The sequence below is a fragment of the Gadus macrocephalus genome, chromosome 15, assembly GCF_031168955.1.
Source record: "Gadus macrocephalus chromosome 15, ASM3116895v1".
In the NCBI taxonomy this organism is placed as follows: Eukaryota; Metazoa; Chordata; class Actinopteri; order Gadiformes; family Gadidae; genus Gadus; species Gadus macrocephalus.
Genome location: NC_082396.1, coordinates 19,174,832 through 19,199,585, shown reverse-complemented (window position 1 = coordinate 19,199,585; position 24,754 = coordinate 19,174,832). Strand labels below are relative to the sequence as shown.

At 45.3% G+C, this 24,754-nt stretch overlaps 1 protein-coding gene across 2 annotated transcripts in view; it reads right to left on the bottom strand.

The window, feature by feature from the left end:
* Positions 1-1,617: 1,617 nt before the first annotated feature.
* The window catches only part of srbd1 (S1 RNA binding domain 1), a 123,768-nt gene continuing 100,631 nt past the window's right edge, over positions 1,618-24,754 (bottom strand). For both annotated transcript variants that reach the window (XM_060072874.1, XM_060072875.1), the window contains exons 20-21: positions 14,319-14,503; positions 1,618-2,260 (exon numbers count right to left, since the gene is read on the bottom strand). In XM_060072874.1, coding sequence (XP_059928857.1) covers positions 1,968-2,260; positions 14,319-14,503 — 478 coding nt within the window. In that variant the 3' untranslated portion in view covers positions 1,618-1,967. The remainder of the gene's footprint in view (positions 2,261-14,318; positions 14,504-24,754) is intronic.

The following is a 24,754-nucleotide window of genomic DNA, read 5'->3' as shown; positions in this document are numbered from 1 at the left end:
GTGGAACTACAGGCCATGGGGTTCTGTGACCAGTGTCAGTCTCTTTTATCTATCAAAATATCAACCTGTAGCCATGGAGAGCCAGAGAGGCTATATTCATCTCAGCAGTCGCCCAGCTTCCACTGTGAACATTATGTCCTACTGGAAATAGAAGATTGCTTTTAACCACTGCTATGTCACTGCGGCAGTCCCAGCTGCATGGAGAGACCAATACCAAGCAGCCACTGATTTTGTTTGACATTGTGTGTGTGTGTGCCAGTATCCCTCTATGGCAGAGTTGGTATTGTCATGCAAGCTCAGAAAAATTCTGACAAAACAGCGAGGAGACAGAACAACAGGAGAGATTTAGTCGGCCCCACACGTTCTATTTCATGAGTGAATTTGCCATCTGATCTCTCAAATCCACTTCCTACCATATCTGCTTCCCACTGTCAGAGCACCTGAGGTTCACTTGTGTTTTACTTCACTGTAAGGTTCATTAAAACAAATGAACATGAACATTCTCTTTATGAAAAATACAAATATAATGCGTTTAGCTACACGGTGTGTCACTGAAAGATGTGAGCGAGAGAGTAAGGGAGTGTGGAGGAGATGCATGTCATGATTTACTCCTGGCTATTGATTTTCCGCATTGTTTCATCAGAAGCTCAAAGGCAACACCTGAGCCCAGTGAATGATAAGCAGCAGCCGCCGTGGTGGAGACTGGTGAGCCTTTAACAGCGTCTCATCACAGGCTGACTGCTGGCAGTGTTCTGAAAACAGTGTTCTGAAAACACTGTGCCTTGCTCTAAATTGTCTGTTCCATTTGTGTGCAAGGAAGGATTATTTGGGGTGCAGCTAAGTGCTGATATCTCAGGGTTTGCTATGAGGGGTAGAGGGGGGGGGGGATACTCTGCCAAACTACCAAATCCAAAGACAAAAATAATCAACACATTCCATACAAAAATCGAACTCATGGCAACAATTCCAGGAAGCTGCATTTTCCTTTGTAACAGAGGGGGCAAAGAAGGAGGCATGTGTACGAGTCCACTTAAAATAAATCATCTCCCAGAAAAAGCCTCTTGTGGTTCATTAACCTTGATGGAAGTCCTCTATGTGTATCTGTATATTTCATTGTTCTCAGCGTATATTAGCAGCACAGCTGTGAGGCGTTTGTATTCAGCAGTTTAAGCATTCAGGTATTGTATTCAGGGCACACCGGGGGATTACAGAGAACCATAGTTTTATGTATTTATCCCCGTCTCATAAACATAATCAGATAATGTGGACGGAGAGTCTGGGATTAATTTTGAAATAGCTGATGTGTGTAGGGTGTGTGTTTAAGGCAGAGTATGTCCTAGAATAATTATGTCTGGGATAAGCCTCAAAAAGCTTCCAGGTTTTTCAGCATTCTTGGATATCAATCCTATCCAACCCTCACCTCAAAACAAAGGGAGTAATCCTTGTTTCTCCAACTCTTTATTTGCTTTGTGGTTCACGTCTCATTCACTGGATATTTTTCTTTGCCTCTTCCATAACCTTTTCTAACCACCCTCTACCTCGCCCGTGTGCTATCTTTAACACCATCTTTCTTATCCCCTTTCATCACTCCCAGGTGCACTTAAGAAACACACAAGATTGTGGGCATGTGTTTAATTGAACGTTATTTTCATGCTGGTTGTGAATCTTCATGAACTTGTTTGAAAAAGTAGATTCAAGCATCTAACGTGAAAGGTTTAACTATTATGTGTCAAAATATTTGGAAAGAACGTAATTCTAATCCAAATTCAAATCCAAAAATGAAAAAATATAATTCTAACATCATAAAGTCCTTCATTTAGGTGAGGAGCCTAAGGATGTCCATTCTTGAGCAGCTCCCACTGGAGCAGTTTGAGGAGGTCTTGACTGGCCCACCTCTTCCGGGAGAAGTCTGAGGAGGTCCTGACAGGACCACCTCCTCCTGGAGGGGTCCGAGGAGGTCCAGCCTCCTACTGGAGGACCCTGAGCAGGTCCAGGCCGATGCGGCCCCTCTGTGGGTCCACATTGAGGACCCGTACCTCCACCCTTTCCCCGGGGCCCAGGAACAGGCTGCGGCCCCGCTTGCTGGGGGGCAGCCTGTCTGCAGTGATGTTGCTCTTGTGTATGAGGCCGGATTTCCCCACACCGATGTCCACGAAGGCCCCGAACAGGGCCGTGTTCTCCACCCGGCCCGTCAGCACCGCACCCACCTGCAGGTCCCGCATGGACACCACCCCACGCTTAAAGTCCGCCTGCTCGAACCCTGGGAGGACATGGACAGAGGAGGAGGACGGAGGCCAGAAGGGTGGGGAGTTGGAGGAAGGAAAGAGTGAAATGTTGAACAGCGAAATGGGAACAAAGAAGATGGATGAATGGATGTGAGAAAAGAAAATTATACTGAGTAAGTAAGTAGCAGAGGTGTCAAGTAACTAAGTACAAATACTTCGTTACCTTACTTAAGTGATGACCTTGGGTGTCTTGAAAGGCGCCTCTAAATTTAGTAGTAATTATTTTTCAGCTTACTTTTTACTTCTACTTCTTACATTTTCACGCACTTCTTTCTACTCCTTACTTTTTAAAAATGGCCTCGTTACTCCTATTTAATTTCGGCTTGTTTTTATTCCGCCGGCGTTCACAAAAAAACCTATCCAGATAATTTGTGCCATCGGATAGAGTGAATTTGATTGGTTGGATGAGAATAGAAATATATGCCATTCTGACACCCTATTGGTTCATACGCGATACATAGCACCTGCGCATGACCAGAGCCCGTCTACATTCTGACATGACATAAATCGCGCCACATTCCAGCTACGAAATAGCAGACGATGAGGGAAATGTCCCAACCAAGCACCAGTAGCCGCGTTTACATGGCACATCTGATCCGCATAGATTTCTATGCAGCATAGATCTGTTCCTAAAATGTGTTCCGAATGTACTGTATAGGCTACATGGCAGTAACAAAAGTGTCCGTTATGTCTCTCGCGCACACCTGACACATCTCTGGACCGGCGGCGACATAATGGATGTAAAGCACAGCAGGAGAGAGCTTTTCTCTGCCTGCTCCTTCAATTAAGAAGGAGGAGGACAGCGCAGCAACGTCAATTTCTCGTCAGATCTTTATATTTACCCTAAGCTCCGCCGCAAACAAGAGGAATTTGGATGCGAGTCCGCAGCCAAGACTGGTGGGAGAAAGTGGTCTTACGGGAATTTAGTGACCAGGAATCCTCGAAGGTCCAATTGCGAACTACTGCAGCTGCCATCTCTCTAAGTTAAGAAGTATTTTAACGTTCAGCCTGCAAAAGTACAGGTAGTAGCCTACTCATTTACAGTTATCTCGGACGCGCGCGGACACTACGATACGCAAACACGTCATTAATAAACACCCATGTCCCGTCGCTTAGCAACCGGACACGCTTACTGGACTACTTTTACGGAGTGATAACAAAGACGTGAATCAGGCAATAAATCCACTTTCCTTGACAGCGGTGAAGTTCGGTGTGCTTAAAAGTACAGACGGAGCTCAGTGGACCAATTGCGAACTACTGCGGCTGCTCTAAGTTAAACCCCAATCTATTCGGAATAAGTGTATACATGGCGATTAATACAGACTACACCACCTCTTCTATTCGGCATAGAATCTATGCCGAACAGATAATTGTATTCCGAATGAGGCGTATACATGATCATTTTCTGTTCCGCATAGAAATCTATGCGGACCAGATGTGTCCATGTAAACGCGGCTAGTGAGGAGGTTGGTAGCCAAGAAGACCAGCCAACACTTCTACATCCCTGGCCATACCTGGAAGAATTTTTTGAAATGGTTGGATGCAAAAACAACTCAGTTCTTACTCGTTACATCTTAAATTCCTGCAGCTAAGCTTGGAACATACATTTACATTCCCAATAAAGGCTTTTGATAACATGCCTCTGAAGTTTGACTTTTTGCACCATTCCAATACTTACAGGGAACTAGTCATCATATCTTCCGCTCCATGAAAAACATGCTAATGCTCAGTAGTACACATATATGGTTCTTTAATGTATTTGCATTGTACTAATATGCGTTCATTTTCAATGGGTATAAATGTGTCTGAAACAGGTGCATCCCAATTTTATCAACATTAACATTATAGTCATTAGATGGCCTTTAGAAAAATGTTTTTTGGGGGGAAGTGGGGCAGTGTGCTATAGAGGTGTGCTGTGTGTGTCACTAATTCACAGATGGGATAAATGCCGAAACCAAATTCCTTGTATGTGTGAGCATACTTGGCAAAAAAAGCTGATTGTAATTCTATAGGCCCCTGTGGCACGGCCTACGCTTTTGTCCTTAATGGCATTTTTTTCCCCTTGCATTACTTTTACTTTAATACTTTAAGTAGTTTTGAAACCAGTACTTTTATACTTTTACTTAAGTAAAAAGCTTGAGTTGATACTTCAACTTCTACAGAAGTATTTTTAAACGCTAGTATTCTACTTGAGTAATGAATGTTAATACTTTTGACACCTCTGGTAAGTAGTAAGGTAGTGAGCAAATTAATTACCGTATTGGTCAGAATATAAGACGACCCTGATTATAAGACGACCCCCCGTTTTCAACACAAAAGATTTGCAGACCAGATTGGCAGAACAAAGAACTTATTAAAAACAACATTAAAAACACAGTGAATTAAACACTTAAGTTATATTAATGAAAATAATAATATTGCCAGTAAAGGCCACGGCAGTTTCAAGGCAAAATATGTACAGTATGATTCAAAATTAATATCAAGCAATAATCAAGCAACATTGTGAACATTTTTAAATAACAGAGAAAATATAGGCCACATATTTAACTAAACTTAACTAAAATTCGCCAAAATTCTCCTCCGATGTCTCTCTATCCCTCACACACGTCCTGTTCGCTCTCGCTGTCATCGCTCCGCAGCTGCTCTGCTTCCACCGGCTCCTCCCAAAGCGCGTTTTCTCTGACGTATTCAAAAACTCTCCGGTCAACCTCACTGAAGCGACCACTTTGAGGACCACGGTAGGATTTGCGCTGACTGTTGGCATCTTTGAGACTTTGTTTTGGTGCTCGCCATCTTCTTACGTTACACTCCGTGACCCCGAACTTCTTAGCAGCTTGGCAGTTGTGACTTGACTCTGCCTTATTGACGACCATTATTTTAAAATTGGCATCATAGCTCCTCCGCTGTTGTTGATTGACCTGACCCATTTTTGAGCCACTTGTCTCTAAATGATCAGCTTGTCTTTAAACACCGGTAACGGTCTGGTTGTTAAGGACGCTGGACTACTTCTTCCCGGAACCAATTTCTGGCGCAACCTGCGGCCGCGAATGTGTATTGACATTTAAAGGGAGAGGCGAAGAAGAGAAACTGCGCTCTGCATACTAGACCCCGAATATAAGACGATCCGACTTTTTCGGACCTTTTTCGAGGGGAAAAAAGGCCGTCATATATTCGGACCAATACGGTACATGAAAAGATATCTCATTACGAGCAATTTCTAATGTTCGCCTCTGTGTGCTAACATATGCCTCAGCTTACATGTCCACTCCACCTTCCACTGCCTCTGAGAGATCCTTTTCTTTCTGCATTAAGACAAACAAGTGAAGCTAGCGCTCCAGGAAATAGTCAGGACCAATCTTCCCCCCCAGTACAGATTTCATTCGGTAGCCTTGGGCCATCTTTTTTCTCAGCTGAGCAACAGCAAGGATCTCATAGGTATTAAGCAGCAACTGAATAGTTCCTACCGAAGAATGATCCTCAAAGCTTAAACCATCCCTTTAATTTCATTTAAAGTAATGGAAAAAACAAAAACCTACAGGAAAGGTGAAACCCGTATTTTTTTTAAAATAATAGATAGTAACATGGATTACTTCATGATTTGATGCAAATAACATTTGAAATTAGATGAAAAAACATCAAAAAGGACTCAAAGTAATTGTTTATAACATCATCCCTGCCTTCTTCCAAAAAAATTGTGTTTTCCAAATAATTGTACAGGCCAAAAAAAAAAGATGGGGAAAAAAAAAGGAAATGCAATGAAAAAAAGAAAAAGGAAAGAAATATAAATAAAGTGTCGTCTTCACGCAATGCGAGTAAGTTAAAAACTATTTACATCAGCCGCAATGCGAATTTGGGGCATATTCCTATTAGTCGCCATGTGAAAAGAAGGATGGATTACAGCGCCTAGTGAAGACGATTTATGCTTCGAACTTTAACCAAAATATCCTATGTATTAAGATGATTAAGATTAAAATTGTAACTTTTTAATTGTAAAATAGTCTAGTGAATGGCTGTTCGCATATGAGGGGGATTATGATAAGTGGGTGTGTTTTGGAAATGTTAAGTTTCTCTGTTCAATAACTAAATACGCTATCCCCTTTTCATATAAAAGTGTTATCCACAAATGCACTTCTTCATGTAATCAAAAGCAACCGATATTCACGTCCCACAGTGCACGTAAACATTGGCTTGTAGCGTTGACTGCTATAGAGATGAATGATCAATACACAGTGTTTCCCACAAACAGGTAGCAAAGTGTGGTGCCCCTCTGGCGCCGGTGGGGGAATCGAGTGTCATGGTGCCGTGGCGGTCGGTAGAGTTGGTCATCAGGGTGTATGCAGAGTGGGTGAAGCGGGCGGTGTTCAAACAAACACTTTCTGAAGCTGCCATGTTAAATATACACCTGTATGCTTATCTATTGTCAAATGATGAGACAATTTTAAAGCTACAAGAAGCATTTTAAATCATTCAGCTCAATCTTAATTCTTTAAAGTAAATTCTTTAAGAGTAGACAACTAAAAACATTTTTACCAGAACCCTGCCTGGTTTCATTCCTTGCCCCAACTCCATACATTACATGGCAGGCCAGTATAATTAGTTTGCTCATACAAAGACCTGGGGTCTCATTTATAACTGTTGCGTACGCACAAAACGGGGCTGAAATTGGCGTACGTGACTTTCCACGCCAAGGTTGTGATTAGGGCTGGGCGATATGACCAAAATATCATATCCCGATATAGGTCATTCATATCCCGATAATGACATATATCACGATATAGCACATTTTCTGTAAATTCAATGAATAAATACCGTATTTTCCATACTATAAGGCGCACCGGAGTGCCGCAGCAGCTAAATTGAATGATGTGTACATATATAAGCCGCACTGGACTATAAACCACAGGTGTTTTAATGTTTAATTACCATTAGGGCTTGCCCAAATGCGATTTTTCAGGCTTCGAATACTCGTTGGTTTTTCCGAGCGAATATTCGAATACTCGTTCCAGAAAAAAACACCATCAAAAACAACATTAATAATCCCTATATACTCCCTGGAACCGATTTTGACAGTATCTGCATATTTTGTTGAAGATTTAATAGCTTTTGAAGGTTAATTAGTAGGCCTAAGTAGGTTGAAGTTCCTTAGTTTTTCCCCGTGAAAGCGAACAGCTGTTGTTCCGTTCCAAATCAGCTGTCCTCTGCCGCACCGTTATATAAGCCGCAGAATCGAAAAAAAGAAATAAAAAAAGGTGCGTTTTATAGTCTGAAAATTACGGTAGTTTATATAAAGTGACCACATGGAAAGGCCTATTTCGTAGCCCCTCTTTTAGGTACGAGCTCACTTTGTCTTGGCTGGTCGTGGGAGTCCTTCTATTCAGAATTGTCTCGTTCACTCTCCTTCATGTTTGTTTTTGTTGCGTTCATGTGCCGTGTGGAAGAATGTAAAGCGTCGTCCAAATGACGTAAAATATTACCGTAAAGAGTGTGATTTGCGACAAGACGATATAAACGATAGAGGATAATATGAAACGATAGACATTTTTATATCATCACTCGATATATATCGTCATATCGCCCAGCCAGAGAAGAACGATTATGTTTTATCATCGCCCTTCATAAGTTTAATTTCAATCCGTATCATGCGTTAAATCTATGTAATAAGAATAATTTAAGTAAACTGCGTTATTTCTCAGTTATAACTCCAGAAACATCTCCTTAGAATTAAAATGAAAAAAAATTCTCTATATTTAATTCCGTCACTCCATACTGTCCACTGACGGCGCAATTGCATGGAATAAAGCATCTGTCCAACATGTGTCAATAACATAATATTTTTATGTGACACTGTAAACACATAATCAAATGGCAATGTGGAAAACCAAGCCACATACTCCTCATCACAATCGTTATATTATTGTCCGTTCCTTTTGATGCTTTTCATGACAAATCAAGCATTAAAAAGGGGTTATGTTCAAAAACATTTTACGTGGGTGATTACAAACTGATTATCCAAGGTGTGCTCGGTCAGTCTTATTACCGTAACCTTATAAAAACAGCGGTGAGCCCCGTGCGTAATGCTGCACCATAGCACTGCTGGCACTGCTGGAGGACCATGCAAATGGCAGGATTCGGAGGGAGGGGTTCTTCAGGGACCATAAGGATTTATTTAAAGGGCTGGGCGATATGGCCTAAAATAAAAATCCCTGATTTTTTCACAAAAAATCTGATTTCCGATTTAAATCGATTTACATAAAAAAGCAGTCATGTCGTAGCCTCGTTAACCTACGGCCCGGTTAGGAATGTCCCGCGGCCCGGTACCGGTCCGCGGCCCGGTACCGGTCCGCGGCCCGGTGGTTGGGGACCGCTGCTCTACATCATTCAACATATGTTTTACTTTGTAACTGTTTCTACTTCCAGGCGCGGAGTGATATGCAAACTTTCACAAAATGATTGGGCGTTATGCATACACTCATTATACAACAGTTATGAACCAATCAGATCGCTGGATTTAAGCCACCCGTTGTATGATATCATATAAAGAGCTCCGGGAGTCGCAAACGGCAACAATCACTTTCTCCTCCATGCTGCAGTTCACCCCGGACTGCACTGCACTGAGTTGGCCGGTTGAACGCTGATTGGCTGTTACGTTACACATGTCACTCAGTGGCCAGGCTGTTGAACGCCGATTGGCTGTCATCACGCAAATGTCGCGTCAAAGTTTAAATATCTTTAAAGATTGATAGATTGCGGGGAACATAGGACCCTTTTCCCAGAAAAGGGTCCTATGTTCCCCGCTTTTCCCAAAAAGGGTCCTATGCTCCCCGGTATGTATGGCTACAGGGGAACATAGGACCCTTTTTGGGAAAAACGGGGAACATAGACCTGGGGAACATAGGACCTGGGGAACATAGGGATGACCCCCGGTAATGTAGCATCTCTCAGAAAACTGGTTCCACTTCATCAAGGAAGTAGCCAGAAATAACACGGGGATTGCTACTTGTGGTGTAAGCATGTAGCCATATGACCATACGGGAAAATCCATCGACAGCACCATTAATACATATGCCATAGGGTTTAAGTTTGTCGTATGAATCGACGTGCCACAAAAAGTTTGGACCTGGGTTTATGTAAAGAAGACGTCTTAGACGATTACGTTTCCTCAGTTGTATTCCTCGAGGGTCTAGGAGTAAGAGCAGGTGCCGTATAGTTGTTTGAGTCACTACCAAGCCTGCTTGGATGCATTTCAGATGCATCAATTTGTATCCGTGAAGCATCCCGTACTGGTTCAACTGCTCCTGCAGGAAGAGAGCCACTTGTAGCAGGTCCGACTGGGCTTTTCTCCTGAACAGTCCCAATGACTTCAGATGTCTGCGCAATGTTGACACTTATATTAATGCCCTCCTCACTTTTAAGGAACATCCATATTTCCCAATGCCTCAACCCGAGCAGGAAATAAAGTACGATAGCGTCGGATAGCGTCATCTTTGCCGGCCGATGACTTCAGATGTCTGCCCAATGTTGACACTTATATTAATGCCCTCCTCACTTTTAAGGAACATCAATATTTCCCAATGCCTCAACCCGAGCAGGAGATTAAATACGATAGCGTCGGATAGCGTCATCTTTGCCTGCCTGCAGCTAGCCAGCAACGTTATTGATGAATGAGAGGCGTGATCCTTTTCTCGTAAACGAGATCCTTATGTCGTAAATATGATATCTTATCTCGTAATTACGAGATCCTTATCTCATAATTACGAGATCCGTATCTCGTAATTACGAGATCTTTTCTCGTAACTGTGCACTCCGTGCCACTGACAGAGTTCACTGCTGCAGCAACATGTTGCCGCAGCAGTGCAAAACTAAACTACTTTTCGGGCCTCCACCTCACCCACACGTGTCTCCACTTCAACCTCCGTGAAATTTCGCTTTTTTGCTTTCCTCAGTCCTTCTGCCATTGTTTCCGACAAGACATAATCCTTGCATCTGAGTCTGTTTTATATGCAGATCGCATTAATGAGGTCATTTGCATTAACCATTTATGGTTAAAAAGGGGCGTGTACAGGGCGGAACGGGAAGCAAATTCAGCTGCACACACTTCTGTGATTTATAAAGCAAAGATTGCTTAGAGGTGTGCGTACGCAGGGTTTTATAAGTCTGAATATTTTTTGGCGCACGCAAAACTTGGCTTTTGGGCATACGTACACTTTTAGTAACGATCCCACGCACTGTTTTATAAATGAGACCCCTGGACTTTATCATGGAGGAAGACCAGTCTGTTAAGTTTCATGTTGAGATTTACTCACCAAAATTTAGGTCAAAGTTTAGTTTTTGCCGAAATGTTTGCCTATGTTATTGGCAATCTTTAAATTCAGTGACTTTCAAGGAATGAATTGCAAAAAATAACTAAAGCTGGAGGTTTTTATTTCAAATACTGAACTCAAGACCTACCTCAACCAATATCTACCTGTTCTTGTATTTAACTTTTTTGGAAAAACAAAATCAATAGTATAATGTAACAAGATAAATATAATAATAAAAAGAATAATAGTCCTTCAACCAATCAGACTAACGATCGCTTCGATCACAACAGTCGCTCCCCTGTCATCATTGTGTTAAACCAGCCAATAGCGTGCCAGGGGGAAAAGCCAGCTTGGTGATTGGCTCCAGTAAAAGCGGATCGGAAACAGAAAGAAATGTATTGCTCTCCAGCCCCTGCTTCAGAGCGAATTCAAATCGCCGGCAGAAGCGCTGGGGGTGCCCAGTCTAATACCGTAGTCTATCTCATCTATAACCGCATTTCATATTAATTGCATCGTTTGCTGGGTTATCAACGCCATGTAAGCTGACTTAGGGTGCGGAATGTTCGATATCAATAACGTTGAGTTCATAAGGGCTAACATTAGCCGGGGAGCTCAGTGAGAGTCATGTTCTTCGACTTCTCCAGTGCGTTTAATACCATCCAGCCTCCCCTGCTTGAGAAGAAGCTCTCAGCAATGCAGGTACACCCTGACATGGTGGCCTGGATTGGTGACTACCTTTCCAGCAGGCCACAGTACGTGCGGCTGCAGAGCAGCCTGTCAGATGTGTTGATGAGCAACACTGGCGCACCCCAAGGAACAGTACTTTCACCCTTCCTCTTTACCATCTACACCTCTGACTTCAGCTTCAACTCTGGAACCTGCCATCTCCAGAAATTCTCAGATGACTCCTCCATCGTGGGCTGCATCAGTGAGGACAGGGAGGACGAGTACAGAGGTGTGGTGGAGGACTTCGTCAGATGGTCTGAGGAGAACCACCTCCAACTCAACATCGGCAAGACCAAGGAGCTGGTGGTGGACTTCCGCCGGAAGAGGAAGCCCCCAACCCCTATTACCATCCAGGGGGTTGAAATTGAGACGGTGGATTCGTATAAGTTCCTTGGAGTACACATCAACAATAAACTGGACTGGTCTGACAACACAGAGGCCCTCTACCGGAAGAGTCAGAGCAGACTCTTCTTCCTCAGGAGGCTCAGGTCGTTTGACGTGTGTGGCAGGCTGCTAAGGACATTTTATCTGTCTGTGGTAGCCAGCACGCTGTTCTTTGCTGGGGCGTGCTGGGGAGGAGGCATCAAGGCTGGGGAGTCAAACAGACTCAACAAGCTGGTTAGGAAAGCCAGCTCTGTTGTGGGACTTGAGCTGGACAGTCTGGAGGTGGTGGTGGAGAGGAGGATGAGGGACAAATTCAAGTCCATCATGGGCAACCCCTCCCATCCCCTCCATGCTGAGCTGTGGCAGATGGGGAGCACCTTCAGCCACAGGTTCATGTTCCCCAGGTGCAAGACGGAGCGCTTCAGGTGCTCCTTTGTGCCGGTAGCCATTAGGCTGTTCAACAGTGCCCGATGATGATTGTGTTTGTGTATGTCTATGTGTTTGCATATGCATGTGTGTGTGTGTTTAGGTATGCGTATATATGTGTATATGCATCACCCATCTTGATGTTGTTTCTGTTTGTCTTGTTTTTGTCCCTATTAACTATAAGCGTCTCCTTATGCATTAGCACTTTGTATTTATTTATTTATTTATTTATTGTATTTATTACATTGTTATTTTGTCCTGTGTCCTTCCACTGCTGCTGCAACAAACAAATTTCTCCTACGGGGGATTAATAAAGTTATATCGTATCGTATCGTATTATCTTTTCTGAGTTAACAATAATTTTGGGCAGGTGTGTTTGAGCACAGTATATCATACTAAACTTTGGTTTAGTCGCCGACCGTCTTCTCTGTGCCAAATATCCCGCTGCTGCGGGGTTTCCTTTGATAGGCGCGTTGAGAGGAGGAGCGGGCGAATCAGCTGTTTATAAGGGTACCTGGCACCACTGGCACGAATGCGCGCTTGTCTCTGTGTGTGCGTGTTCGTGTGCGTATGCATGTGTGAACGAGAATGTCAGGGAGAAAGAGTGCTATGAGGAGATGAATGAACGGAACGATATTTATATTTAAAAAATCGCAAAAAAGAAGAAGAAGCGGAATCAATTTGTGGCGCTTGGTGTTGATTCTGTGGCGCTGCACCACACATTGGTCTATGTATTGGAAATACTGATACATATAACAGAAAGCCATGATTAAAGGTCTATGAATATAGCTTACTTCTATGGATGTTATTTCATTGTTGTGTGAAAAAATCACAACCAACAATCGCGTTCAAAATAAAAGGACCTTACAACGGGAGTCATGAGTCATGACTATCACCACGGACAACACTTCTCTCGACTATGTTAATGTAATATCCTGTTGTACCTAATATTTACTTTGCAGGAAAGAAATGTTTATTGCTAGAATCCCCTTTAGTGGGCAGAACGTTAAAAATAGCATTGGCAATGCAAAAGTATGTGTATACGTTGTATAGGTACATAGTAGTGGGGCAACGGTTCACGGGTTACCCGTGATCAGTGTTGCCACAGTTACCTTGAAAAAGTAATCTAGTTACTCCTTCAAATAGTAACTTAGTAACTTTACTGATTACTTGATTTTAACAGTAACTAAGTTAGATTACAAGTTACTTTATTAGTTACATTAAGCTGCGACAACACCCCCTGCCGTCTCAAAATAAAAAATGACAACCGGTTTTGCCAATACTAACTCCCCAGACCGCCTGCTCCATCTGACCAAAGCAGACTGCATCACTGCCAACCGCGCGTCTCGACTGTTTGTTTTTTAGTGCGTACCACCAGGCCTGAAAAAGATTATTTTGGAAAAGATACTAAAGTTTTCAGAACTTAATCAAGTTGTCACAGTAAAACATCAAGAACCTGCTTCCACTTTATCAAACTTCTTTCATGATATCAACAAGCCTTTAATGACAAACGTGGACATGTCTCCAGTGGACGGTCAAACTAGGGGTCTATTATTATTATATGTTTTGTAGCGAAACGCATTTATCGCTGCCTAAATGGCTATTTTTTAACCATTCCCGTGTCTTATAGTAAAGACAAAAATCTCCATTCCACATCAAACATGCTGCTGGAGGAATCCCGCCGTGTTGGAGACGAAAAGCGAGTCTTGCAGGCTCCACAGGACTGCACCTAAACCAACTGGTTCATTTTCCCGTGCATGATATGCCCATTATGAGATGTCAACTGTGGACTATCAAGGTTAAGTGTTTTTATGTATTTTACCATTGTTTAAACATTGAGATTGAAACAGCGATGCTCAAGCTTGATATAATGAATGGCAATGGATAACCTCTGATACAGGCCAATGTATTGAGCAGTGCCGGAAGTTAAGCACGGCTATATGGTGGTGACGCGTGATCGCCCTCTTAGGTAACAATCCACTCAAATTCCAATTAAGACACACTCCTTTGAAACTATGGGTACATACAATTAAAAAGTGGCATGTACGTTGTGCAAAGTTTCAATGCAATTGCACCCCGGCAATAGCATTATTCATGGGCATGCAAGCTAGAAAGCCCACACACAGTATTCTGGATGACGGATCGCACCCCCTAAAAAAGAGGAACTATTTAACTGCAGCTGATTGCCTTGTCTTACCCTGGCGTATGTCAAAGCCGGGGGGCTGGGTGAGGCCCTCCACGATGAGCTGCAGCGTCTCAGGGATGGTGTCTAGAGTCCTGGCCAGATGCTCCAGGCAGCTGGCCTGAACCTGGGTCTCCACACACCTCCGCAGCCCCTCGCTACCGATCTGGCCCATGCTGCCACCGACTATGGACACCAATCTGAAGAGGTAGGGCAGACAGGGCAAAGGCTGTGAGGGACTAAGTCTAAATTGGTTCAAACAAACAAAATAACCAGAATTGTACAAAATAAATGATATCATTAATTGAATGAGATAGTATTTCAATAATTTATAAATAAATACATGTATATTTATTCACTTTTAAGTTCACAAACACAAGCAAAATACATCAACAAATCAGGGCCGCAAAAACAAAACATAAACGACTTGGCTCATTGTTCAGTCAAAGGGAATTTATGAGACCGCTTAATTGCCCTTTACTTAACTCTATATGCATGACATTTTTACCAAAGACTAGCGGTTAACAAAAAAGTTTTATTATAAGAATGTACTAAGTACCATTGTGTAATGTCTGGATGTGGTGCTTCTGTGGGCTGCATATACAGGTTCGCCATCACTTAATGATCAGTAGCTTTTTTATTTAAGACCGCATGATGAAAACTAGAGAGACATTGCAAGAACAGACAAATTAAGAGGATTCAGCCTTCGTTGCATCAGCTGAACCAGCAGATAAAGAAGGATACCGTCCTACCTTTGAGCAGTAGAGGCAGAAACAACTAGTGTAAGATACCTGTAAGATATATTGGCAGTGAAGTACATGCTGTATATGCATGCTACATTTACATGTAGCAGCTCCTCCTAGCTGAGTGTTGATGTGTCCCTGAGCAAGACATTTAACCCTAACTGCTCCTGACGAGCTGGCTGTCGCCTTGCATGGTTGACTCTGCCGTCGGTGTGTCAATGTGTGTATTAACTGATGTAAGACGCTTTGGATAAAAGTGTCTGCTAAATGCCCTAACTATAACTGTAACATGTTTACTGTGTTTGCTAGAAGACATGCTAACATGATGGCTGCTCAGTCCTGCAAGAAAAAATTTGCCTGAAGATGAGCTGTAATGTTGCCGTTTTATGAGAGGCCTCTTTGTATCCCATACAAAATAACTAAACCAGCTATTGAGGTTTTCGATAGTTTTATGTGAGAAGAAATTTGAATCAACCAAATCTGTTTGTTCGGTTGACCGTTTTTTTAGAACTGCCTCGGCCATAGCCTCCATGGCCAGAGCCAACAGGAGAGGCAAAGAGGACAGCCCTGTCTTGTCGCTCTTTGAGTGAAGAAATTGGGAGATCACAATCCCCTAGCAATTACTGCGGCATGAGAAGGAAACCTGACCCACACAATAAATTGTCTGCTAGACCAAATTAATATAACGTGTGAAACAGATAAGCCATTCAATGCGGTCAAATGCCTTTAAAGCATTAAATGCGCAACAAGACCATCTATGGACTGCTGATGAAAAGACTGAATAGTTTTCAGTAACATGCAAATATTGTTACATGAGTTAGGACCTTGCATAATACCTATTTGGTCCTGCATTTCAGTTCAGTGTCTGGTCATGAGATTAGCCTGTAGGAGTCACACTCCTCAGGCCCTTACTTTACCCTGACCTTCATTTTAATAAATATTAGTCTCCACACAACTATATAATTCAAATCCTAACAAAGGGCATTAACAATCTCTGATGAGGGATTTATGAAGTTGTTACAATCTTGGTTTAAATGGCACTTAAAATTTCTGTCTACAAAAGAGTTCCTGACATTTAGATCTGACATTTTAGAGAACACACTATTAAGGAAATCACTGGGATTACCAGGGGTTAGTAGATATTTATGATAGCAACTTATTCTCCATAAAACACACTTTTAATAATTAAAGAGACTGCAAGTGTCCTTAATGCAGTTTGTACATTTAAATGTTTTTTCCAAAATAAAATTGCCAAACCTGTCCCCCTTGTTGCAATTTGAAATGTTCAGCAACATTTAAGTGGGTCTCCTGCAGAAGCCTAATATCTACCCCTTCTATCTTAAGCTAAGTCAAGACCTTTCTGTTTGTATGGTGTATTGACACCATTTACATTCCAGGTGTAAAGTTGTCACTCCCCACATAAGACATATTAACCGCTTTTAAGGGACATTGTAGAAACCAACTTCCATCACATAAACAAAAATGAGTCAGTCTGGAAATTCCTGAGTGACCCTGAGTGAGGCAGGGTAGAGGCAGGGTAGAGGCTGTCCTCTGCGTGTCCCACAAGGCAATTGTTCTTTCTCCTGCATGTATTCCAAGTCATCAATATGATCCCTCATGTCAACACCAGCTTTTCCAATGCTTGCCCTCAACAGGATAAGCAGCATCTCCCAGTGCTGAAGTCCTAGTCTCTGTCTCTATGGTCCCTTTTTCCTAGGCGTGATCATTGATAGGAATAATCTGTAGTCACTAAGTGTGGGTTAAATGAGGTTGGTTAAAACGTAAGCTACCCTAGCTCGTCAGCTCAATGTGTCCCACTGCAGGTTTTTCTTTACGGCATGGTTGTAGTACGTGGTTAATACACATTCCAGGATGTGAAATCCTGAAAAGTAACAAAATGTTTTTAGCTAAACTGAGCTCAACCTCTCTTCAAGCCACCATCTTGAAATCATTTTTCATCATCATATATTAATGATACATTTAAATATGTGTGTTTGTGGGAGAGAAATGTTTTGTGTGTGTCCATATGGGTTTTAGGGTTCATGCAGGCGTGCCTGTTTGTGACATTGTTGGGAAAATAGTCTTAATGGTGATCCCAGTTTGTGTGCCAAGTCTCCTGTTGACTGAGAAAAAATATTGTTTTTACTAGTTTAGCTGGCTAAAAAATGGAAATAAAATAAGAAAGTTTTTTCCATCACTAAATGCTACCCGCACACCTCTTTAGTGGAAATAATTGATTAAATACACATACATTTGTTTAGTCTACATGCAGAGAGCCAGACAGCAGTGGCCATAAGGAGAATGCAAAGCTGTTGCTCACTGGAGAATTATGTTTGTTTGGTGTACATACGAGACGTGTGAACTATGTGGTCCTGGTGTGTTGGGTCCCTGGTTAAGTTAATGTAATGTTTAAATCGTTGACAGACATGAATGTGTAGGTCTGGACCAGTTGGGCAATGCTGCAGATGGAAATTACCACGGCAGCCTGACGCCAAAGAGACTTTGCAGCTGTCCCCCATCTTGTGACGGATAGGACAGGTGGGTCGATGCGACTGGCGCACACACTAGGAAAGACACGCTGAGGGCCATGTGCAAATTTTTGCAGGGAGAGCCACAGCAGGAATGTAACTTGACTCAGCTTGTGTACCAACTATGTCTGAGACAATTGTGAATGATGAGGTTCCTGCCAGCTCCAATATCTCTGCCATCGTACCTCTTGCACACCCAACCAAGAGGAAACACAATGCCTCGATCCCTCAACGAGAGCCAGTCACTTTGGGGGAATTAGAAGCTAAATGGTAGCTAAATTGAAGCAAAATCGTGCCACAGCTAAGCCCTGCCTAGGAGAGGCAGGGCTCAATTCAAAATAGAAATGGGGCTTTGGACACACTGAGCTCCTCCAAAGCCAGTGTTTTTCTACTCAACAGGGCTTGGAGTAAGCAATCTTATCCCATGTGAAGTTCTGAACACAGGCCAGTGAACCATTAGACAGTGTCATGGTGATATGATGCTATGGTAATTAACTGGACCTGACTAATGTCTCCAACTCAAACATGGTCCTCCACCATTTCATAACCCTTTCTGACCGCGGTCACTTACTGAATTCTCTGGAAACTTTCTTTAAATGCAACTGATTGGATGGGATAAGAGGTGGCCATCCTACACCATTACACAATGACAGGTTTGATGATCATATATCTCAACAATATATAACATAGGTCTACTTACGAAGACTTGACTTACGAAATAAAACAATTAAATGAAAAACACAAATATGAAGACTGAAAGAAAAATAAATGGCGGAGATGATCACAGTCATTATTTTGTCCAGCTATACAAACAGCTATACAGTCAATACCTCACAGTTACAAAAACGTCAGCTACAGCTAGGGGATAGTTGTCTTGCCAAAGGACACCTTAACATGATTTTGAAAGATGAACAGGGAAATTGAACCAACTATCACAGAAATCAGTTTCGAAAAACATGAGAACTGCAAAGAGAAGCAGGGGAGGAGAAGATTTGATACCCAAAAGCAAATAGAAAAGAGGATGATGTGGATGAAGTGTTGGGGGGAGGATGGTGAGAAAATCGATCAAAAGAGGAGACAGAGAGAAGACAAAGCAGGAGGCATATTAGAAGAAAGAAGGAAAAAGGAAAATGCAGTGGATTAATGAACCAAGTATCCTGCACCAGGATGAGTCAGTGGGCGTACCTTGTGTATGTGTGTGTCGTATGTGTGCATCATATCGTTTATCCAGGTGGGTGCTAGTATTTAAGAGGTACCAGGAGTCAAGGGGGCCCTCCGACTTAGGGATGGGAATTGATAAGAATTTCACGATTCCGATTCCGATTCTGCTTATCGATCCGATTCCTTATCGATTCTCTTATCGATTCTCATTGGGTGAGAAAATAAGTATAAATGTGTTTGTTTGCATTACATCTCTTTAATATCTGATCAGAAGTGCTTCTAGTATTAGGAAATTGTACATTTTCAAATCAATTGGTCTAGACGAAAAAATGTGTTTCGCTTTTTAAGCCCAAATGCCATCATTATGTGCCATACAACTAAAAACACAGACTGAAAACAGCCAAGTAAGAGCTTGTGCCTTTTGGAATTCTAACAGTGCTCATTTGCATTCAACTTGTAACAAAATTAAACTGACATAAACAAAATGAAGCATTGATTAGACAGAGATTTATTAGATGGGCCTACCTAATAAACCGTTGGAACACACAAGACCGGAAACCATAGCAATGCCGGTAAACAAACCCCGAGAAGCCCAATCCCTATGAGAGCTCCCCACGCTACGGCCATCCGGAGGCGACAGAGCTGTTGGCCGTGATATTATATATACAATTATAATATAGTATATAATATTGTAGCGTTTGCGGTCCGACACTGCGGGGCTAACTAGCGGAATGAGGAGGACACAGAGTGGCTGGTGTTTAACCGGAGAACCAGGCTTTATTGACCTTCCCGTACAACTAACTAACGGGGTTGGAGGAGTGCCCAAAAAACAACATAGCGAAAACGAAACCTGGCTGTTCCCGCCCCCTATCCCAACTGGCCTATCAGGCTGAACTAGGGCAACTCCTTCCCCCCACAAACTCCCCATCAATCCCCCCCATAGTCCTGCTGGGTCGCTACACGGCCCCCCCCTCTAATTCCTCGTCCCTGAGGAAGATTATAGTCTTGAAAGCGACCCGGAAGTCGCCGTTCCCTCTGCGACCTCCTCACTCCACCATCCAACAGAGGAGTTCCCGTCGCTGCAGCCGTGTTCCTCGGCACCACAGCTCCAAGCGGCGTCACTTCCTCCCCTTGAGACATATTCTGTTGCCGCCTCGGTGGTGTCCCCCTGTGGCGAGGTGACCTGACCCGCGCCCTGGGAGTCGTCACAGGGAAGGCGGGCTGCTGAGTCCCTCGGTATGGTGCCATCCTATCCCTGTGCAGCACGACTGTGCGGCCTCTGGGAGCCAGTCTGACTCTATACACAACTCTCTCAGCCACATAGCAGGGCCCAACCCATTTGCTGTCCAGCTTGGGGCAACGGCCTCTTACCCTCTTAGGTCCATGCACCCAGGCGAGGTCCCCAGCCTGGAAGTCCTGCCCCTTACCGTGCATGTCATAGCATCGCTTCTGACGAACCCCTGCCTGCTGAGCCTGGTGTCTGGCGAATCCGTGGGCCGTTTCCAGGCGGTCCTGTAACTGCCTGGCATACTCCGGGCCAGCCATGGCATCCGGTGCATCGGGCGGTCATCCGTAGGCCAGCTCTGGCGGCGTTCTGAGCTCCCTGCCCAACATCAACAATGCAGGAGTACAGCCAGTGGACTCTTGGACTGCACTGCGGCACGCCATGAGGATGAGGGGTAGTTGCAGGTCCCAATCACTCTGATCCGGAGCGGTGGTGAGGGCTAATTGGGCGCCTAAGGTCCGCATGAAGCGCTCCACCAACCCGTCACTTTGAGGGTGAAGTGGGGTGGTTCTGGTCTTCCGGATGCCAAGTTGGCTACACATGGCGGTGAATACATGTGATTCAAAATTCCGCCCTTGATCAGAGTGGAGCTCCGAGGGTGTTCCAAAGCGGCTGAACATTCCTTGCACCAAGGCTTCGGCCACGGTTGTGGCTTCTTGGTCAGGTAGGGGGTATGCTTCCATCCACTTTGTGAAGTAGTCGATGGCGACCAGCACATACCGGTTCCCTCTGCTGGTACGGGGAAGTGGGCCCAACACATCGACTGCCACCCTGTCCATCGGTGCCCCGACACGGTGCTGCTGTAGGTGCACGGGACTGACCTTGGGGGCCTTTACGGGCGGTACAGGAGTCGCAGCGGCGACAGTAGTCCTCAACATCTCTCCTGCTCTGGCCCCAATAGAATGCCTGCCGTAGCCGTCTCAATGTCTTTGTCACCCCAAAGTGACCTACTCCGGGGGATCCGTGGTGTGCCTCCAGCACTTTGTCCCGGAGGTCCTTTGGCACGACCACCTGCCAGCGTGGCTCCCCAGTGGCTGGCTCACGCCAGCACCTCTTCAGAACTCCTTCCTGCAGCTCTACCCCAGGCCATTGGGACCACAGGCCTCTGACTGTGGCCGACTGGGCCACGACATCTTCCCAGGGCGGCCGGTTGTCTGTTTCCAGCCACCCCATGACTGTTTTAAGGTCAGGATCCACGGTTTGCAGTCCAGCCCAACCCCTAACATCCTCGGGTAATAGGGCTCGACAGATCACCTCCCCCGTCTGCAGGTTAGCTGCCTCCCGTTCTTCTTCCCGGTCACAGTGGTGACAGTCTGGGGCACACGGTCGGCGTGAGAGGCTGTCTGCATTTGTGTGACTCTCACCGGCTCTGTGTTGCATGGTGAACTGAAAGGCCTGGAGTTGTTCGATCCATCTGGCGACTTGTCCTTCAGGTTCTTTAAAGGACATGAGCCACTTCAAAGCAGCATGATCAGTGCGAATGGTGAATGGAAGACCGCAGAGGATGTGCTTGAAATGGTTCACTGCATCAATCACTGCCAACAGTTCCTTGCGCGTGACACAATAGTTCCTCTCCGACTTATCCAAGGTACGACTGTGGTAAGCAACAACCCGCTCTCCGTCAGGGGTCAGCTGCGAGAGTACAGCGCCAAGGCCGGTGTTACTAGCGTCTGTATCAAGGATAAATGGCAACTCTGTGTTTGGTGCAACCAGCACTGGATCCTTACATAAGGCCTGCTTCAGCTCGTGAAAGGCTGCATTCTGTTGTGGCCCCCATTCGTACGGTGTGTCTTTGCGCATTAAGACGAACATGGGGGCAGCTACAGTAGAGAACCCAGCCACAAAGCGCCTGTAATAGGATGCGAGTCCTAAGAACGATCTCAGCTGGTGGATGTCAGTAGGGGTAGGCCAATCCCTGACGGCTGCTACCTTATCAGGCTCCGTCATGATGCCAGCCCCACTGATCCTGTGGCCCAAGAAGGAGACCTCTTGCCGTAGGAATCTGCACTTCCCCGGATGAAGCTTCAGTCCTGCACGCTTAATCCGCTCCAGTGCCTCCATCAGGCTCCCCAATGCCGAGTCAAAACATGGTCCATGGACATGGACATCATCCAGGTAGACAAGGCAGCGTTCAGGGGGCATATCCACCAGGACCTTTTCCATCAGCCTTTCAAATGTGGCTGGGGCGTTGCATAGCCCAAATGGCATGGTGGTGAACTGCCACAAGCCACGTCCCGTGGTGAAGGCGGTCTTGGCTTTGTCCTCTGGGGCCATGGCCACCTGCCAATACCCACTCTGGAGGTCCAATGAGGAGAACCATGCTGAACCAGCCACGTGATCGAGGGACTCGTCTATCCGCGGCAGTGGGTAGGAGTCCTTCACAGTTCTGTCATTCAGTGGTCGGTAGTCGACGCAAAACCTTGAGCCTCCGTCCTTCTTAGGAACCATTACGACTGGTGACACCCACGGACTCTCTGATGGCTCAATAATGCCAGCGTCCCTCATCTCTTGTATCATCTGCTCAGCAGCACCTTGGCGGGCTTTGGGCAATCGTCTGGGCCGCTGGCGGATTGGCTGGGCATCCCCTGTTTTAATAAAGTGTTGGACCAAATGTGTTTGGCCAACGTCGTTGGGGCCAGTGGCAAAACTGTGTCGATACTCATACAGGAGATTCCATAACCTATCCTGTTGCTCAGAGTTTAGGCCTTCCCGACTGTTCTCCCAGATGCCTCTGACAGTTTTACCGGCTGATGACTCTTCCCCAGAGATGGGGACCACACTTGCAATCCGTATGACAGCATGGGGCTGTGACTGGGCACATGCATCTGGTTCTGGGGGTATGAGGTTGTCAGACAGTGGAAGAGGGCTTTCTGCAAAAGGGGCCTCCCATTGTGGAGGACATGGTGGGTCCCCCTCTGCATCCCCGTTCTCACCAACCTTGTTGGCCATTTCGGGAGTGTGGAGATCATTCAGGAAGGGAATGGACGTCCCGTCTTTGAACGTGACGGTACGTGCTCTAGTGAAATCCCTGCCGCACACAGAAAGTCCATTCCCAGCAAACAGTCCTCTTTTATTTCAGCGACCCAGACTGGTTGGCAGGCAGAGTAGGTCTCTATTTCGATCAGTGCCTCCCACCTCCCCAGCATGGGAGCCTTTCCCCCGGTAACTGTGGTGAGTTGAACATCGGTTACTTGCGTTTGGGTTCCGGCAGGCACGAGGTCTGGGTGTAGGAGCGACGCAGTTGATCCTGTATCCAGGAGGGCTTTGGTCCATTGGCCATTAACCAACACAGGCACTCTACAGCAGTTGGCGGTGAGTGCGTTATGGGGAAGAAGAGCATGGTTGACAGGGTGGTGAGGCACTTTTGCAACAGGTCGTGTGTCATTGTCTTTGGGGAGCGAAGGGTGGCTCGGGTCGCTCCCCTTTACACCGAGCCCTGAGCGTTTCCCGGCTCCTGTAGGGCAGAATCAGGCACTGTACAAAGGCGCCATGGGTGACCTCTTTGGTGGCATTTCCAGCAGACTTGGTTCTGTCGGTCGTCCGGCGACATCGCTTTGCGTTCGTAGCCCGTTGGGTACGAGGTAGGTCCAGGAGGCTGAATGGCTTGGGTCTTAGGCCGTACAGAGACCTGTCTGTGTTGGTAGTCCAAGCCTTCTGTGAGTATGTCTTCCACTGCCAATGCTTTCTCTAGTGCTGCCTCCAAGGTCTGTGGGTCAGCGAGTCGGACTTGCTGGCGCAATGGGAGGGGTAAGAGGCCGCGAATGAAGGCTTCTTTAGTTAACACCAAGCAGGTTGCGTCATCAAACTCAGGAAATCCCCTTTGTGCGAGGTAACGCAGCTCAGCCGCAAACACTCCTAATTTTTCTCCGGATTCCCGCACTCGTTCGTTGAACCTCTGCCTCATCACAACTGCAGGAGTGGTGTTCCCAAAACGGCCCTTTAAGGCCCTAAATATAGCTTGTGGATTTCCTAGGTCGGCTGTGGTCACATCCAACAGTACTCTTCTTGCCTCCCCTTCCAATGCTGAGACTAATTGAACAGCCTTTTCAGCCGGGGACCATTCATTGGCTGTCGCTAGCAGCTCAAACTGGGCGCAGTATGTTTCCCAAGATGTGAGGCCGTCATAACGTCCCAATTTTATGCGGCTGCCCATGGGGACGGGGTTTGGGCCTGGTTTTTGGAGAGTACCCAAGGCAGCAGTAAGTGCAGTAGTCAGAGCCGGAACCAGGTCAGCTAGTTGGTTAGCAACAGCCATGGAACTAACAGGGGCTACGATGGGGGGGCTACACCCGTCAAGCCTCCCCCTAGTAGCTGCCTCCGTACCTTCGCCGGACTGGGGGTTAGACTTGGAATATGGTTCGTCGAGGGGAACCTTAGCATTTCTGTCAAGAGCAACTGTTGCATAAGCATTGTTAGCTTTATTAGCATCAGCATGGTTCCCTGCTTCATGTGGGTTAATAACACCGCCTTGTGGTTCCCCCATCATGGACATTATGCTGCCTCTAGAGCTATTAAGAAAATGTCCAAAAGCACGCTCCATTGCCATGCTCATTCTTTGCATGAAGTCATCTTCTATTTGAGCTGTACTGTCTTTATGTAACTCTGGGATAGACCTTGGTTGGCCACCCACTTAACCTTGACGATCTTTCGGGGTGGTGACGTCATCGTCGTCTGTTTGGTTGAAGTCCGGTCTGCACGCATGTTTGTTTACCTCTCTCTCAACGGCGCGTGGCC